The following is a 19,684-nucleotide window of genomic DNA, read 5'->3' on the forward strand; positions in this document are numbered from 1 at the left end:
TAAAGAGAGCTTGGTGTTGTCCCTCAATGTAACTTCTGGGTATTGCTTGAAGTACATAATCACAGGGTTAATCATAGGATTGCCCAGTGCCTGACTTTCATTGTTGAAAAGGCTCTGGCAAGTGGCCAGCAATACATTATTATAGTTTTACATATTGGTGTTCCCTTGAGTACACTGTACAACTGTGCATAGATTTAAGCTAAAATGAGCTTATACATGGGGTTTTTATATCTTTAAATCATTGGTGTGAAGCATTTGAACTGAATCCTGGTGAAAGATTTCTTCTAAATAATTTTAATTTATTTTCAGTTTTCAACATTCACTTCCATAAGATTCTGAGTTTAAATTTTCTTCACCTGTCTCTCCTTCCCCCTCTCCAAGATGGCATGCGATCTGATATAGGCTGTACTTATACATTCATATTAAGCATTTTTTCCCATTAGTCATGATGTAAAGAAGAATTAGAACCAATGGGAGAAATCATGAGAAAGAAGAAACAAAAAGAAAGAAAGAGAGAGAGAGAGAGAGAGAGAAAGAAAATAATATGCTTCCATATGCATTCAGACTCCTTGGTTCTATCTCTGGATGTGGATAGCTTTTTCCATTGTGAATCTTTTGGAGTTGTCTTAGGTCCTTGCATTGCTGAGAAGAGCTAAGTTTATCAAAGTCAATCATCTCACAGTGTGACTGCTACTGTGTGCAATATTCTCCTGGTTCTGCTCATTTCACTCAGCATCGGTTCATATAAGTCTTTCCAGGTTTTTCTGAACTGTGCCTGCTCATCATTTCTTATAGCACAGTAGTATTCCACTATATTCATATACCATAACTTGTTTAGCCATTCCCAATTTATGGGCACCCCCTCAATTTTTAATTCTTTGTGACCACAGAAAAAGCTGCTATAAATATTTTTGTATATATGGATCCTTTTCCCATTTGTATGATCTCTTTGGGTTACAGCCCTAGAAGTGCTATTGCTGGGTCAAAGGGTACGCACAATTTTATATCCCTTTGGGCATAGTTCCAAATTGCTCTCCAGAATGGTCAGATCAGTTCGCAACTCCATCAACAATGCATTAGTATTCAATTTTCCAACATTTATCTTCTCCAACATTTATCATTTTCCTGTTTTGTCATGTTAGCCAACCTAATAGGTGTAATGTGGTACCTCAGAGTCGTTTTGATTTGCATTTCTCTAATCAACAGTGATTTAGAGCTGGTGAAAGATTTTTGATGCCAGACATATCTAATATCCCTGAAGAAGGTTAAAGAAGAAATCTTGTTTGAGGCTATGAATGACATAAGGGAGATGTGGAGTACTTATTAAATGTTTTGAAGAAGTAAAGTCATGTAGTAAAGAAGAGAAAGAAATAAAAACTTAAAAGATGGTAGACAACATATCCATGAGAAAGAATTGACATCTGAAAATGATAAGTAAGTTGGACACAAGCCAAAATGAGGACAATGGCAAGTTTTGATCCTTCGCATAGAGTTGCCGTGACCATCTGGAATGCAAATATTTGAGTCCTAGGTAGGATAAGACATGCCACAGCAAAGACAACATTTCAGTGTCAAGTTCCTGAAGAGAAAAAAAGGAGACTACTGAGTAGTCTCAAGGCAGAAACATAGGACCTAATATATAGTCTGAAATCAAGTGAACCTTGTTGTTAGAGTGCTAGAATGCTTGGGAAGACCAGAGAAGCAATTTGGCCTAGCAAAGAACCCGCAGAAAGTTTATGCTATATTCCTCAACACACACCAATACAAGGCAGAGATCCTACAAGTTTTGCATTGCATGCGGAAAGACTGCTTCTGAGGGGAATGGTTAAGGAAGCAGTAAAGACTGAGGAAGCAGATGGTGTTAGGCTATCCCAAGAAACCCCTGGATAGATAAATAATGTGCAGATCACACTACAAAGACACCTGATCAGACTCAAAAAAAAGGTGAAACAGCAGAGTGGATATGAGCTGCTGGGCACAATTAAATTATCTGAGAAAAAAATTGTCGGAGAGGTCAGAAAAACGCCTTGCAAAATGTCTTCACATTTGTGGTCTATTGAAGTACACTAAGAGACAACCCTGAACTCATGCAGAAGTGACTGTGAAGAGAGAGCATCCAGTTGTGTTGGGCTGTGGATCTTAATGGACTATTATGTAATATTTAGGGCCAATATCTTTGCAGCTAGTGCCAACACTAGGATTCTGGAACAAATGAGAATGCAATTTCCAACTTTAGTATAAGCTTGAAATTCCCTAAGCAAATTTTGAATGTCAGTGTAAGTGGTTGGGCATCTCAGTATGCCCTGGTAGGACAAAACCAGGTGAACACTGATTAGGACCAACTCCAACCTAATCGAAGTCCTAGCAGAATAATGGACCCAGTGAGCTGGGACTCAACAGCTAGACATTCTGACCACCCATGCCTCCTGTGCAAAAAATTGCAAGGTATAAATTACTGAAGACCTAAGGAAAAAAAATCTCACCACCAAGTCCCTGGCACTGTCAGCTGGTTCAGTGTTAGAAATTAGATCTAATTTTATCAGTGGGAATAACATTAAAGAAGCATCATCATAGGACTTTTCCATCTCACTTTTAGCAGAACTGTCTCCCCATTAGAATGTGAATTCCTTGAAATTCAGCAGGAACTCTTTTCTGTTTGTATCCCCAGTGCTTACCATAGTGGTAAGTATATATCTATTCCAATTATTTCATCAATGTTTTTTCACTTATTCCAGTGACTTTTGGAAATATTGTTTAATCTGAGTCTCTGTTTCTTCAACCTTGCACTACTCACTTGTGGAAAAGGAGGGCAAATATGAGTACTGTGAGTTTTGGGGAAACAATCTCCTCAGATAAAGAAAACTCCTAGACCAAAGAAACAGGGTAATGGGGTTATCTCAATAAAAGATTCTCAGAGCAGGGGGTTGATAGAGGAGAGGGCAGCTTGGGGGAGGGGATAATCAAAAGCAAACACTGCTGAAGAGGGACAGTGTCAAAAGAGAGAATAGAATAAACGGGGAGTAGGATAGGATGAAGGGAAATATGCTTAGCTTTTCACAACATGACTACTACGGAAGTGTTTTGCATGACTACACATCTATAACCTGTATCAAGATGCTTGCCTTTTCAGTGAGGATGGGTGGGGAGGGGAGGAAGGGAAAAAATTTGTAACCCGAAATTTTAAAAACACACATTAAAACTAAAATGTAAAAAAAAAAGAGATTCTCAGGCTTATGCCATTCCTGTTGGCAGCAAGATGGACCAGATTGATTCCAGTCAGTCCGTAAGCATTTATTGAATACCTACTATGTGCCAGATACTGTGCTAAGCACTGGGGATACAAGAAGCCACAAAAGACAATCCCTTCCCTTAAAGAACTCATAGTGGGAGGAGATAATAAGCAAATACATAAAAACAAGCTATATACAGGATAAATAGGAAATAACAGAGAAGATACTAGAATTAAGAGAAGTTGGAAAAGGCTTCCTGTAGGGCAGCTAGATGGCTCAGTGGATAGAGCACTGACCCTGAAGTCAGGAGGACCTGAGTTCAAATCCAGCCTCAGACCAAACACTTGACACTTACTAGCTGTGTGACCCTGGGCAGGTCACTTAACCCTAATTGCCTAAAGAAAGAAAGAAAAGAAAAGGCTTCCTGTAGAAGAGGATATTTTAGTTGGGACTTGAAGGAAACCAGGAGGCATAGATAAAGAAGGAGAGCATTCCAGACATGGGAGGGATCCAAAGAAAATGCCCAGAGCTGAAGGATGAAGTGTCTTGTTCAAGTAACAGCCAGTGTCCCTTGATTGAAGAGTAAAATGTAAGAAGACTGGAAAAATAGGAGTGGTGAGGGGCTAGGTCATAAAGGGCTTTGAATGTCTAACAGAGGATTTTGTATTTGATCCTGCAGGTGATAGGGAGCCACTGGAGTTTATTGAGTCAGGGGGATGACATGGTCAGACCTTTGCTTTGGGGAAAAAAATCATTTGGGCAGCTGAACAGAGAATGGATTGAAATGGGGAGAGACTTAAGGCAAGCAGCTCCCACCAGCAGGCTGCTGCGGTAATCCAAGAATGAGATGAAGGACCTCCATCAGGGTGGTGGCAAGTATCAGAGTAGAGGGAGGAGACATATTCAAGAGATGTTGCAAAGGTGAATTGACAGGCCTTGGCAATGACAAGGGTGAGAGAGATAATAAAGAGTAGATGATGGCACCTAGGTTTTGAGCCTGGGGGACTGGGACAATGGTGGTGGCCTAGACAGTATTGGAGAAGTTTGGAGGGGGAAAAGATAATGAGTTAAATTTTGGACATATTGAGTTTAAGATGTATACCGGACATCCCATTCAGGAAAGAGTTTAGGGCAGGATAAATAGATTGGGAAGCATCAGCATAGAGATGGTAATTAAATCAATAAGATCACCAAGTATAGCATCGAGATAGAAGGGGTCCAAGACAAAGCTCTTTTGGATAGAGCACATGACCTGGATGAGGATCCAGGAAAGGAGACTGAGAAAGAGTGGTCTGATAGAGGGAAAACCAGGGTACAGTGGCATCCCAAAAACCTGGAGAGAAGAGTTATCAAGGAGAATAGGATGATCAATGATGTCAAAAATTGCAGAAAGATTGAGAAGAATGGGGAAAAAAAGACGAATGAGGATGAGAAAAGGCCACTGGATTTGGCAATTAAGAGAGCATGGGAAGACTGATATGAACTGATGCAAAGTGAACTGAGAAAAATCAGGAGAACATCGTACACAGTAAAAAACAGTACCGTAGGGGCAGCTAGGTGGCGCGGTAAATAGAGCTCTGGCCTTGGAGTCAGAAGGACCTGAGTTCAAGTCCAGCCTCAGACACTTAACACTTACTAGCTGTATGACCCTGGGCAAGTCACTTAAACACACACATCGATCACCTAAAAACACACACACATATGTATACACACACACACACACACACACACACACACACACACTATTGTAACAATGATCAACTGTGAAAGACTTAGCTACCCTGATTAATACAATGATCCAGGACAATTCCATAGGACTCATGATGAAAAATTATATCCATCAATTGATGAACTGTGAGTACAAATTGAAGCAAACTTTTTTTTGCTTATTTTTCTTGCTTTTTTATAACATGGATAATATGGAATCATATTTTGCATGACTTTGCATGTATAAATGATATATTGCTTGTGTCCTCAGTGGGGAAGGGCTAGAGGAAAGGAAAGGATTTGGAACTCAAAATTTTTAAAAATGAATGTTAAAAAGAAAGAAAGAAAAAAGAGAGATCACTGGAAACTTTGGAGAGAGCAGTTTAGGTGGAATGATGTAGTCAGAAGCCAGATTATAGAGGATTAAGAAGAGAGTGAGAAAAGAGAAAGAAGAGAAAGAAAAATGTTGAAGACAGCATTCTCAAGGAGTTTAGCCACAAAGGGCAGAAGAGATAGAGGATGATAGTGAAGATAGAAGAATCAAGTTAGGGTTTTTTGAGGATGAGGGAAACTATTTACTATTTGTAAATAGTAGGGAAGGAGCCAGTGGTCAGAGAAAGATTGTAGATAAGTGACAGTATGGGAATGACAAAGGGGGAAATCTGTTGGAGAAGATATGATGGAATGGCATCACCTGTTCAAGTAGAAGAATTTGCCTTGGTAAAGGGTAAGACCACCTCTTCTTATGAGAAAAGAGTGAAGGAGGAGATAGTAGCAGAAAGCATCTGAATGATAGGAGATGAGGAAGAAGAGAGAGTTCCCATGAATGGCCCCAAATTTTTCTATGAAATATGAGTCAAGGTTCTCAGATGAGAGAGTGAGGGGTAAAGAAACCATAGGACATTTGAGTAGGAATAACAAGGTTTGGAAGAATCACTGTGGAAAATAGGATAGTGAGGGGGCAGGTAGGTTGCCCAGTGGATAGAGTATCGGCCCTGAAGTTAGGAGCACCTGAGTTCAAATCCGGCCTCAGACCAAACACTTGACACTTACTAGCTCTGTGACCCTGGGCAAATCACTTAACCCTAATTGCCTAAAAAAAAAATAGGCTAGTGAGTTGATAAGAGAGGTATAGAAGGATTGTCTAGTGACAGTGAGGACCTAGTTGAGTTTACATGACAAATTGCATGTGGACCCAATCAGAGGGGTTGCACGGCTGCATTTTGGAGCAGCTCTCCACTATCTACCTATTATCTTAGAGGTTACTATCTCTACAGTGAAATGCACTTTCTGACTCCTACCTAAGTCCCACCTGATCTTTTTCAACTCTTTTCATTCCAAAGTTTAAACATTTCCCCCATTTCCTTTCTACCTTGGAATTCTGCTGATTGTCTGTTTACTCTGAGCAAACCTAAAAAGTTATAAAAATCCACTCTGTACCCAAAAAAAGTGAAACTAGCCTGAGCAGTCTTCCTTAGTGTGCTAATTAACTTTTTTTTCTTTTTTCTGTTTGGCTCTTCACTTCTGACACACATACCCAACACACACATACCCAACAAATCTTTCAGACTTTATGGCATATGACATTCTCCATGGGCTTTCATGGAATGTAGACTCAGAAATTATCACAATACATTTAAGTTACAGGGTTGTCATGAGCAAACTGCTTTCTAAACTTTAATGTGCTATAGAAACGAGGAAGTAGTAACGATAATAGTACTACTAGTAGTATAATTATTCCTGAACCTATATAAAAATAAATTTTCAATATGACCACCATATATATTCAGAGGCTTCACTACCTTATTTTTTGCAACTAGGAGCAGAAAGCCATTTGAGAGTACACATCTCACCTGACTTTCATGAATATTATCTTCTTTTTTAGACGGTGACATTTTACCAAAAAGTTGACTATGAAGGTGTAAAAAATTATGGAGAACTCCAGTAAGTATAATTTATTTAAAAAAAGAAAAAACCTAGCTGTAGTTGTTAGCCTTAACTTAATGATATTTTAAAAATATAAATAGTATGTTTAACTGTAAACATAATTTGATCTAGGTAATATTTGCACAAAGGGGCGCCTTGACTGAGTAGGTGGGATGCAACAGGACATTGGCCTTAGAATTTCAAATAAAATAGTAACTATATAGTTCACCATTTGGGGGAGGCGATTTTACCCCAAAGCTATGGAATGTTTAAATATCTCTAAGTTCCTACTTAACAGTTTCTGGAAAGTAGGCCTTCCTCCGAGGGAAGTAAGTTACTTTTTGCTTAGCTATGCTTCTGCTCCAAGGAAGTACTGCCTACTCTGCCACTAATCTTTATCACCATTCCCAAGTAGCTTATCATATAATGTTAGAGGGTTGTGTCTATCTTTCTGAATATATACTTTGTACTGAATACAGAACAAGCTGCAACATGCCATAGTGGAGAAAGAGCTGGTCTTAAGGTCAAGACTACCGAAATTCAAGTCCTGGCTTGCTCTCCTGAGGCCAATCTTTTATCCTTTCAATGAGCCAGGCAACCCTCTGAGACTGTAAATTGCAAAGTCCTTAAGACTCAGTTGGTAGAGTGATTGGCTAAGCTTCCTATAGTCATGAAAAAAACAGTCTGGACCAAAAATCCTCCAAAAAAATTACATAAAAAAGATGATTTACCTGGGGTTACTTAGATCAGACATTTCTTCAAATGGTGAAATTATAGGAAAACTTTTTAAAAAGAGACATTGGTGGGGAGGGTGTTGATATCTTTAAGGATATAAAGTTATTGGTTAATCTAGAAATACAAAAATGTATGATGTATAAATTGATTTCTTCATTAAAAATCACATTTGATATAGAGGGACAGTTTTTTCTATAATTTTTTAGAGAAGAATCTTTTTTTGTTGTTTTGTTTTTTTGGTGAGGCAATCAGGGTTAAGTGACTTGTCTACGGTTACACAGCTATTAAGTATCATGTGTCTGAGGGTCGGATTTGAATTCAGGTCCTCCTGACTCCAAGGATGGTGCTCTATCCACTTTACCACCTAGCTGCACCTGAGGACAAAGAATCTTAAAGAAAAGTATTGCAGTCTTTTTTCTTTTGGGTCTTCACATTTTTTTGACCCGGACATAATGTGATTAATAGACAATTTGTAGCCTCTGGTGACTTTCTGATACCATACAAACCCTGCCATGTAGCCTAACCCTAGCCAACCAGTTACTTCTATGGCTGTAGATTATATCCTTATTTTCAACCTTCAGAAGCAGCAGGTACAAAACAGACCTTGATATTGAGAAGGCCAAGCATGAATAGAAATGGCAAGTTTATCCAATAAACAACAGTGACTATTGGAACTGAGAGGGTTATTGGGCAAAAAGGATTAGGGTGGAGTTAGAGTGGGGTCAACTAGATGTTCTGATCCTCTTCCTTCTGTGTTAAGTTAACTAGAATATATAAGCTATCATGTGATGAGAGAAGCACTTAAAATACCTCCCCAATCCATAGCTGGCTCAATGGTAGCAGTGAGCAGTCGCTGCCACCACTACTACCCTCCAGGCCTTTAGGATTTCCCCTAGTAGGCTAATCATATCATGTGTATGGAAGTCTACACCTTTACAAAGAGGCAAAGATATTGACTAGATGACTTTCAGTCCTGTGTTTTAATGATAACCTAAATGGACTCTTTCTTAGAGAGGAACACATGGGTCATGTGATGATTCAACTGCGACCCAGTCAGTTTGCAAGAACATGCCCATTATCTAGTCAGGTGAGTTTCATAGGTATAAAAGTTAATAACTCACAATATCTATGTGCTCTTATCAAGGTGTTGTCTAGGACTCAACTGGGTTTTTGGTCAACCATTGTATGTGCAAGAGAAGTGATAAATTTGGAATTCTGCTTTTGAGTGGAATAGATAATGCAATCATTTTTTTTAAGCAATCAGGGTTAAATGACTTGTCCAGGGTCACACAGCTAGTAAGTGTCTGAGGCTGAATTTGAAGGCAGGTCCTCCTGACTCCAGGGCTGGCACTCGATCCAATCATTCTTACAAGATACATAGAGACAATGTAGAATTACAAATTATAGAAAAGTTTACAGAAATGCCAAACGAATGTTTGAATAAACTAGAGCAAACAAATATTGGTTGAATTGAAGGAAATTCCCAACTATGTCTGCTATTTCCTGACAACCATGTCTGCCATTTCCTGGCCAAAGGGACCAATACTGCATGATATTAACAGCCATGGCCACTTCTCTGTCATTTTAACACTTCATTCATTTTCAAAGTTTCAAGCTCTACTTGTACCTGTTAGTACTTTCTTTTCTTTGGTAAATCCCTCTACCGTGAAAAGTAAGTGAGGTCTCAAAGCTGCTTTCCTGTAAGTCTTCCCCAGACTCGCCTGAAGTCAATTCTCATCAGCTGCTGCCACCTTAAGCACCATAACTAACTTAAAACTGGTCTACAAATCCCTCCTGCCTTCACCCAGACACATATAGATGAGCAGACTCTCACTGACAGCAAGGCTGCATTGGTCTTGGAGCAAACATGTGGGGTGCTGGACAGAGGACAGAAAGAACCATACATGCTTAGCGAGAGCCATACTCTGACAGGAGGAAATACAACAGAAGCAACTGAGAAGGTTATGAAGGTAAGGGAAGTGGAGATATGCAAGGGAAGGGAAGCAGCAATAATAACTCATACCTCATTTTAAGGTTCACACAGTGATTTACTCATTAGAACCCATTGAGATTGATAAAATAAATACCCCTGTGAACTGCTAAAATGAAAGAAACCCCAGGTCCAAAAAGGGAGATCTGGAATGACCCAGAGACTGGTCACAGTTTACAAAGATTAAAACTGCATTTTTTGCCTGAGAAGAAGAAACTTGCAAGCTAGAACAGAGACAATTTCTCATCTGTTCAAAGGGAAGTGGGAAGAAGGTGAGGTATTTATACATATTTGAAGTATTTTGAACTTTTTTGAGGTATTTATGGCTAAATGGGAATTAAGAGAGAAACAATAATTTGGGAACTCAGGCAGCAAGTGGGAGTCTAGGAAGAAGTTATCTGTAAACACAATCAGAAAGCAGGAGGATTGCTACCCTTTGGACAAGTCAGAAAGCAAGATGTTTGCTTTTTCCTCTGAGCTGGTCAAGACTAGTTTCAGCAGTTGCAGACATTTCCAAGTTCAGCTAAAGTCTATTTCTCAAAGGATCACTGGTATGTCAAACAGCCCTGGGCATCAGAAGTCCTCCTTTTTGTTTGGTTAGCTGTCCCACTATCCCATCGTCTGGTTTCCCTGTGGAAAAGGGAAGCTCTAACATATTTAATTGGCATTACAGAGCTCATGTCCACAAGGTGGATGGTACACATGTTATTCCTCCTTTTAAGCTACAAATACCGAGGTTCACAGAGGTTAATTGACTCACTCATAATCATGCAGGTAAGTAATATCAATCAATCAATAAGCATCAATTAACCACAACTATGTGCCAGGGACTAGAAATACAGAGATGAAAAGGAAACAGACCTTGATCTCATGGATCTTACATTCTACCAAAGGAAAACAACATGTGCATATTTATAAATTTATACATATGTATATAGTCTCTGCACACATATGTATTTGCAAAATATATACAAATACCTTCCCTCTGAAATTACCTCTAATTCATGTTGTATATATCTTGGATAACTCATAATCGTCTGCATGTTGTCTCCTCCCCCAGAAGGGTATCGGCTCCTTGAGATCAGGGACTGTCTTTTTTAGTCTTTATATCCCCAGTATTTATTACTGTGCCTCCTTGCACTAAGTGCTTAAGAAATGCTTTTGTCTGACTGACTACAAATGAAATGTTGATGTGAGAGGGATGCATTAACTACTAGAGGACTCAGAAAAGGCCTGACATAGACAGAGATACCTGAGATGAGCTTAGAAGGTCACAAGAACTGCCCAAGCAAAGTCATGGAGGACAAAGATACATACCGCATGTGAACAACGTCTAAAAGGCCATTTGAAGGGACAGCATCTTAGAGACAATTTGTTTGTAATAAGATTGGAAAGGCAGGTAGGAGACAGGTTGTGAAGGATTTTCCAACCCCTTCAAACAAAGGAATCTGTATTCAATTTTAGAGGCAATAAGGAGCCGTGGAACTTCTTAAACAGGGGAGTGAATTGGTTGGACTTTGCTTTTTGAATATCACTTTGGTAACTGTGTGGAATGTGTATTAGAAAGAGAAGAGACTTGAAGAAGGTAGACCAGTCAGGAGGCTATTATGATAATCCAGGCGAGGGATGCTGACTTAAATTAGGGTACAGATCCTGACACGGGGGTAGTTGTGAATGGTCCCATGGAGGCAGAATTAAAAATACTTGGTAACTGAATGGATATGTTGGGTGTAGACAGGTGAAAAGACAAGTGTGATTCTAAGGCTGCAAATGTGAATGATCAGAAGGGTGATGACATCCTTGACAGAAATAAGAAAGGAAGGACAGGTTTTGGGGAAAATATGAGTCTGTTTTGGACATATGAGTTTGAGATATCTATAAGACATCCAATTCAATATGTACAATAAGTCCAAGGTGTTCAATATGTCCAGTTCTGTAACTGAACCCACGTAAACTGATAGGGTCACAAAGAGGCCAACTTGAAAGAGAAGAAGAGAGACAAAATAGCCTTGAGGTACACCCACAGTTAGGGAGGAGAGAATTCCAGATGACTGAGAAGTAACAGTTGGTGAAATATAAGGGGAACCAGAAAAGCGATTATCTGGAAAAACCAGAGAGGAAGGAATGCCAAGGAAGAGGGGCATAGTTAACAGTGTCAGACACAGAGAGGTCAAGAATAAGTACTGAGACAAGGCCATTGTCTTTGGCAATTAGGAGATCACTGATAACTTTGGAGAACAAAGTTTCAGTTGAGTGATGAGGTCAGAAGACAGATTTCAAAGTGCTAATGTCAAATCTAAGATTTGAACCCAGGCTCAGCACTGTTTAGCTAAAAGCATAAAGCTGGAACAGACTCATTAGCTGAGGCCTTGCTCCACAAAGCTTATAAGGTTGAACAGCAGACATTCTCCACCATTCTCCTGGTCCTCCAGGCTCATGACCTAGGGGTCATCTTTGACTCCTCATATCCCTCACCTCTCCCCACAACACTTATCCAATCTGTTGACAAGGCCTATGGATTTCACCTTTATAATTTCTCTTGAAAACACCCACTTCTCTCCTCTGATAGTGCCACCACCCTGGTGTGGGCCCGAATCACCTCACACTTGGACAATCACAGTAGCCCCCAATTGGTGGGTCTGCCTGCCTCAAAACTCTCCTCAGTGTAACCCATCCCCCATTCACCTGCCCAACATTTTCCTAAGGCCCAGGGCCAACCATGTTACTCCCAGCTCCAGTGACTCCCTATCACTTCCAGGGTCAAATACAAAATCCTGTTTGGTGTTCAAAGCCTTTCCTAAGCTAGCACCTCCACTCCTACCTTTTCAATCTCCTTACACCTTACCCTCCACCACGTACTCTTCAGTGGGGTGCTTTTGTTGCCTCCTTGCTGTTCCTTATACAAGACATTCTATCTCTCTGCTCAGAGCATTTTCTCTGACTCTTCCCTCACCTGCAATATTCCCCCTTTTCATCTCTGCTTCCTGGCTTCCCTGGCTCCCTTCAAGTCCAATTAAAATCCCATCTTCTACTCTAAGGCTTTCCCAACCGTTCTTAATTCTAGTGCCTTCCCTCTTTTAATTATTTCCTATTTATCTGATATGTAGCCTTTTTGTACATTTGTTTTCCTTGCTGTCTTCCATGTAAGATTGTGAGCTCCTTCAAGGCAGGAACTGTCTTTTGCTTCTTTTTGCATCTGCAGCCCATGGCACAGGGCCTGGCACAGGATAGGTGCTTAATAAAAATACTTATAAACTGACATAACATGTTAAGTTTGAAGAAACTGCAGAACATTCTGGTGGAAACATAAAACTGGAGCCTAAAACAGAAGTTAGAGATTGAAATGTCAGTTTGAGAATCAATGTGAAAGAAGTGAACGTTGAAACCAAGGGAAGGTGTGTCCTCTTTTACAGCAAATGTAGAAAGACAAGAACAGAGAATCTAGGGATTAAGTCTTAGGAGGCACCTACACTAAGTGGGTGGAAATTGGAAAAAGCAGCAAAATTAGAGGGGCTGAAAAGTTAGGAGAACCAATATCAGTACATTGTTGCAGAATCATAGTTTTAAGAGGATAATAAATACTGTTATTTTCAAAAATGTATTGCTCCCTAGCTGTAGATTTTTCAAAGTAAACTGAATCATACCCACTGATCTCACCATTTAAATTACTTTATTACAGGCAGTTCATGTATTTGTTGGCTGTTCTTCACAAAGATATCTTGAACTCAAAGGGTAAGTTTATTTTAATTGTGTTTGTCTTCCTCTGGATTTACAACTCATTGGTGAAAATGAATGATAATTAGTAGTAGTTTTAACCAAATGATTAGTAAATCTCTATTTGAATTCAAATTAACTTGACGTCATTATTCAATTACTGTTTCAATTAGTTTGAGTTTTGAAAGAGATTAAATACTAAACTTGCTTTGCTATTAAGTCAAGCCTTCATTAAAAGCACTAGTCTTTGGGGCAGCTAGGTGGTGCAGTGGATAGAGCACCGGCCCTGAAGTTAGGAGGACCTGAGTTTAAATTTGACCTCAGACCAAACACTTGACACTTACTAGCTGTGTAACCCTGGGCAAATCACTTAACCCCCAATTGCCTTTTAAAAAAAAAACCGCCCTACCCTTCTGTCTACTAATGATGTAAAGATCTGATTGTATGTTTTTGAAAACTATGCCTTCATAAACTCTGTAAGAACCTAGGAAACTGGAAAACAACAACAACTTTCAGTATATGGGCCTGGTATGGCAATATATCTGTTATCCAAGGACCAGATTAGTTCAGAGAGAATTATCACCAATTTGGATACAAGGCGATGAGGTATTTGGTACAATAACTCTTGAAGACCATTTTCCAAATCACAGAGGAGCTGGGGACTATGTCAGTAGCAAGAATAGACATACCAATAAAGTTACAGGTGTTTGAAGTATTGAATTATTAAGGTGACGTATGAGTTCTCCTTCCTTCTTAGCTGATCAAAGCTTTTCTCTATTTCCTGTTTCTTAATGAAACAAATTATCATTCCCCTCCTATCTCTCTTACAGCACCACAGTGCACAAGTCAGCAAATCAAATCACTAATCATTTATTAAGTACCTTCTGTGAACCAGGTGAAAAGACTCCTTACCCAATATCCCCCCTTCCAGGGGAGTGGTGGTGAGATAACCATCTGTCTTTTCTGAATTCTCTGCTCAAAATTATTTTAGCCCAAATATGATCAAAATATCCCTTAATTAAAGGTCACTGGCTAACAAAATTATTTATACCTCTTTTTTTATTTGTTTGTTTTTCCAAGCATTTATTATCCCTCTCCTTCTGGTCCCTCCACTGAGCAATAAAGGATCAGAAAACCTTCATAACAAATATTCAAAGCAAATTCCCACATTAGCCATGTCCAAAATGTATGCCTCATTCTACATTTTAAGTCCATCAACACTCTGTCAGGAGGTGAGTGGTGGTGTATTCTTCTGGACTCCTGGTTCATCATTGTGTTGATCAGAAATCTAAAGTTTTTCAAAGGCATTTTTTCTCTACAATATTGTCACTATATAAATTGTTTTCCTAGTTTTTTTCATTGTTCATAGTGGTCTTTCCATTTTCCTCCAAATTTTCAATTTCATAATTTCTTATGGAAAAATTATGTTCTATTACATTCATATACCATATTTTGTTTATGCTTTCCTCAATAGGAGGCTATCCCTTTAGTTTTGGGCTACTACAAAAAAAGAGCTACAGTTAATATTTTTGTATGTATAATTCCTTTTCTTCTTTCTTTGCTCTCTATGGAGTGGTTAGTATCTCTTTTCTAGAAATATCAGACCTCCATTACTTGACCAAGGGAATCCCTGGTTTTCCAACTCCCTGATCCATCTTTTCCCTTGGTAATATTGCCTAGCCAAGTTTACACTTCTGTATGATGCTGTATACTCCAGCAATGCTGTATTGTAAAAGATAGTCCAAGTTTAGGGTAAATGAGTATTTCCAAAAAAGGCCATTCTAGCCTACTATACCACTGGCTTCCCTATGTGGAGAGTTTGGGTAAAAGACAGAGAAAAGGGGGAGAATCAGTCTCAGACTGTGTAAATGTATCTAAATAATATTAAATACATTTATCTCTTAAGACCTTTTCCCCCTAAACAATAAAACCATCAGTTATCACATTTATGAAAGCACATAGTCTTATACAAAATTAAGTAAACTGTCATTCATCAATTCTTTTCTTCTTAACCTTTTCTTTAACTCTCTTAGCAATCTGGTAAAGTCAAAAAGGTTTTTGAATGTGCAAAACAAAATTCATAGGATTACCCCAAAAAAACAAATTATATTGAAATACAATTTTCAAAAAAAAAGTTAAGTCATGAACCCCAGATTAAGAACTCTTGAATTCATCAACCAATGAATCAATCTCTTCAATAGTGAATTTTAACAGTCATTCTTCCAACAATCAGGTAAAGTTAACTATAACATATCTTCAAGGGAATATACATTAGCCTTTTGCTTTTCCAAATATATAGCTTTGGGCCCAGGATGATGTCAAACTCCTTAACACCACCCACAGTATAATCCAAATGCCCATAGAGATGACGTGAAACATGGAGAGAGAAGTGAAAGAGAAAGATGATAGGAAGAAACAGCCAGTATTCTTTCTCAGGGAGTCTTGTTCTATGTTCAAATTGGGGTGAATCTAAGAGTCCTTTATCCAAAAGAGAATTCTTATTCTACCTAGTAGTTTTAAGTCCCAATTAGTCCAACTTTCTTAAGGAAGAGAGCATTTGTTGGGGTTCTATTGGCTTCAAGGGAGATCTTCATTGGGTTAAACCCTCCAAAAGTCAATCTGGACTCCTAGGAGACCCTAAAATTACCTTCCCTTCCCTTCAAGTGGTTCAATGACCAACGGAGGCAGGAAGTGACTCCTCCATAATGGTTACACGTCCACAGAATCATAGAATTCCCAAGTGAGAAAAGACTCCAAGACACCACCTTGTCCAATTCATATATGAAAGGAATCACACTATCACATGCCTTAAAAGTGATCATCCAGGCTCTACTTCCAAGGAGAGGGAACCTATTACCTCTCTGAGACCTTCCAAATCTAGTTTCAAAACTCTGTAGCAGTTCAATCAGTATACATTACTGCTTAATCAGTTTGACTAGAAGAGTTGAAATTAGGTGCCTGGATTGTAGTAGCGATCAGCACTCCCACTGAGCTTTCTGAAGACAGCCAGAACAAGCAGAATTAGCATAACTTGGACATCAGTGAAATGGGTTTGTCTAAGAGATGGTCTAAAAAGCAGGTCTTCTGCTTTCAATCACTAAAATCTAGAAGAAAGAATAAGTCCATCTAAAAAAAGAATAAGTATAGCTACAAAATGGTTCAAACAATTTTACTTGACTTTGTCAGATATTTAACAAGGATTAAATTCAATTCAAAAAGTATTTCTTGAATGCCCACAGCAAAATTCTGAGCTAGAACATGTCAGGTCTTCCATGATGATTAATTGCTACACTGTCTTTGCACTTTAGGAACTTACAGTCTAGAAAAGGTGATAGGACAAGAACATAATAATAAGTTAAGTCAGAATGTTAAGTTCCATAAAAGAGGCACAGAAAATATGAGGGTACAAAGGAAAGAGAGATCCTACCTGGCTGGGGAAATTAGAAAAGGCTTCCTTTAAAAAGTTGACATTTGAGATGGGCTTTGAAGAATGGCCCAGATTTTGGCAAAATCTTTGTCGGCTAATCTGCTGTATTGCATGATCTCCAGAAACTCATCATTTTGCAAAATGAATTCAGCCTGGTAACTCACACCTCCTCAGATCATTTCTAACCCTGGCTGCAAGACTTTATCATCCTCCTTCCCACTTTCCTACTTCTTTATTCTCCCAAACCCATCTTTTCAGCTTGTATTTATGTGTTGCCTTTCTCCATTAGTTTGTAAGCTCCTTGTGGGCAGGGACTATCTTACGCCTTTATAACCCAGCACTTAACACAGCGCCTAGCACATAGTAGGCACTTAATAAATGTTTATTCTGACTCTGATAAAAGTGGAAGGGGAATGGAATGGATTCCAGGCAGATAAAACCACATGAACAAATGCAAAGGTAGGAGAAACTTTAGGTTGTGTTCATACACCATTAAATAGTCTAAATATTATCTTATAAATATAAAAATATATCACTCTATGATATTTGTTTTTATTGATACTCTTCCATTTTTTTTCACAGATATAAGGAAAACCTATGTCAGGGTAAAAATGCTACTTATGTCATTGAAAAGTAAGAAATATTTTAATAATATCAAAGTAGCAGAATTCTGTATTAATAAGGGTACTGCTTATTCAATATTTGTGGTCAAAGAACATTCACTGGGGAGAAACGATTCAGATTTAACAACAGCTTTCCTAAGTATAAAACATTCTAATTCACTAACTTATTCAAGAGACAGCATGGCATTGTGGTTAGAGAACTGGTCTTAGATCCAGGAAAACCCTCTGTCTGACACATACTGTTTATGTAATCCTGGGCAAGTCCCTTAATCTCAGAGTCCCAGACCACTATCTCTAATTTGCAGAAAAGGTCCCAACATGCATTGGTAGAGTGTTTTTCCTCTTCCAACAATTCTCAGTGCCAATGAAATCACAGATCTAATCCTTATCCCTACTACATACCAGGCATTGTGCTAGGCACTAAGGATACAAAGACATAAATGAAACAGTCACCATCCTCAGGAAAATTACAGTCTACTGAGGAAAAATAACATGTACACAGAGAAGTAAACACAGACATATACAAAGTAATTACACAGTAATTTCCAAGAGAGGGCACTAGCAATTGGGGGGAATTGGGACAGACCTCCAGTAGCTCTGGAGCTGAGTCTTGAAAGAAGCTGGAGATTCTAAGAGGGAAAGTTTAGAAAGGAATTCATTCTTTGTACAGGGCACCTCTTGTGCAAGAGGCACAGGGGAAATCGAATTCTGTCTTATCAGAAGTAGCAAGTAGGCCAGTTTATAGTAAAGGGTGAGCATGTTAATGTTACAATAGCCATTTTTGTTCTTTGAGGTCCAATACAAAGGTCATTCTCCTTGGCAAAGAAAATAAGCACAATGAGAATGAAACACTTCTGTCTTACCTCAGTTTTCAGTTATTCATTTTCTGTTACAGAGAAAATCATGTATTCACAAATTAGGATGATGTAGAAACTTAAAAGGCATAAATAAAAATGTGATTAAATTATTTCACAATAGTACTTACAGATCACTTTAAAGTTTGTAAAGCACTTTACACACATTACCTCGTTTGATGATCACAACAACTCTTTGTAGCAGGAGTTATTATTGTCCCCATTTTACTGAGAGGGAAACTGAAGCTTAGAGAGGTGAAAGTCATATAGCTAATAAGTGTCTGAGGCAGGATTCAAACTTGGATTTTCTGGACTCCAAATCTAACCTATTTGACTAACTATACACACAGGAAAAACAGAGTGGATGAAGAATGCCTTACTGGCCAGAATGTGATATGCAGTTGGATGGACATAGGGCTGGTCCATAGATACATATACCTTGAACAAGTACTATAGATGGGTAAGCCCAGAATTTAATATATGAGAAAAGCCAGCTAGCTTACATTTGGAAATCGTGCAGTGTTTTTAATAAACTCAAAGCTCCACCTGAAACAAAGAGCCATCTTTTTAACACCAATATTCTTCTAATTATACTATATAGATGCAAGTCTCCAAAGGATTCAGATTTCTGGTCACCCTAAGGACAATAGAGAGGCCCATGGTGGGTGGTAGATTTCATTATTTCACCAACAAAGAAATGTGCAAGAAGAGATGTCACCAGGAAGATGTATGCTGCAAAAAGAAAATGGGACAGTCATGTAACAATAAACAATAGCAATTGTGGCAATAAACATATGAAGTACGCAGAAGTCTTTAAAGAAGCTCACAGAAGCTAGGTGGTGCAGTGGATAGAGCTCCAGCCTTGGAGTCAGGAGGACCTGAGTTCAAATCCGACCTCAAACACTTGACACTTATTAGCTGGGTGACCCTGGGCAAGTCACTTAACCCCAATTGACTCACCAAAAAAAAAGCAAAAAACAATCCAAAGGAAGCTCACAAAATATTAGCTAGACTTCTTGTGGAGGATTTAGGGGAGCACATGGACAAGAGTTATAACAAAGTATGGCTGGGTTGCATTCTGAACCAATAGGGGGAGAACCTATAAAAATAAGATCCATTGAAGTATCAAGGTGGTTTTGCACCTGCGTCGCAAAACTCTCCCTCACCAGCATTGTTCCAGGTGTCCATGGGAACATCCCGATACTCTTTAAAGATTAGTAAACAAAAATCTGACTTCCATTTTGATAGAGATTATGGCAAATCCTTAGCTATTTTTCTCCTTCTTTCTCCAGTACCCAGGCAAGTGTGCTTCAATATCTCCTAACCCAAGAACTAAGTGTTGGGATTTGGAACGACATTTCTCTAGCCACCTTTCCACTTCCTATCTTCCTTCAGAACATCTTGGCCCTACATACATATTACCCACGGATCTTTGTTGCACCTTTCCAAAAAGAAGGCTGGAGGCTTCTTCCTCCTAG

The 19,684-nt window shown here is 38.8% G+C and overlaps 1 protein-coding gene across 1 annotated transcript in view; it reads left to right on the plus strand.

Annotated features, from left to right (window-relative positions):
• CATSPERE (catsper channel auxiliary subunit epsilon) overlaps positions 1 to 19,684 on the plus strand; it is a 177,575-nt gene that overhangs the window by 131,286 nt on the left and 26,605 nt on the right. The window contains exons 12-15 of the mRNA XM_020982097.2: positions 6,823 to 6,881; positions 8,610 to 8,685; positions 13,268 to 13,320; positions 17,312 to 17,362. Coding sequence (XP_020837756.2) covers positions 6,823 to 6,881; positions 8,610 to 8,685; positions 13,268 to 13,320; positions 17,312 to 17,362 — 239 coding nt within the window. The remainder of the gene's footprint in view (positions 1 to 6,822; positions 6,882 to 8,609; positions 8,686 to 13,267; positions 13,321 to 17,311; positions 17,363 to 19,684) is intronic.

This window comes from Phascolarctos cinereus, unplaced genomic scaffold (genome assembly GCF_003287225.1).
Source record: "Phascolarctos cinereus isolate Bilbo 61053 unplaced genomic scaffold, phaCin_HiC Scaffold_5;HRSCAF=322, whole genome shotgun sequence".
Taxonomy (NCBI): domain Eukaryota; kingdom Metazoa; phylum Chordata; class Mammalia; order Diprotodontia; family Phascolarctidae; genus Phascolarctos; species Phascolarctos cinereus.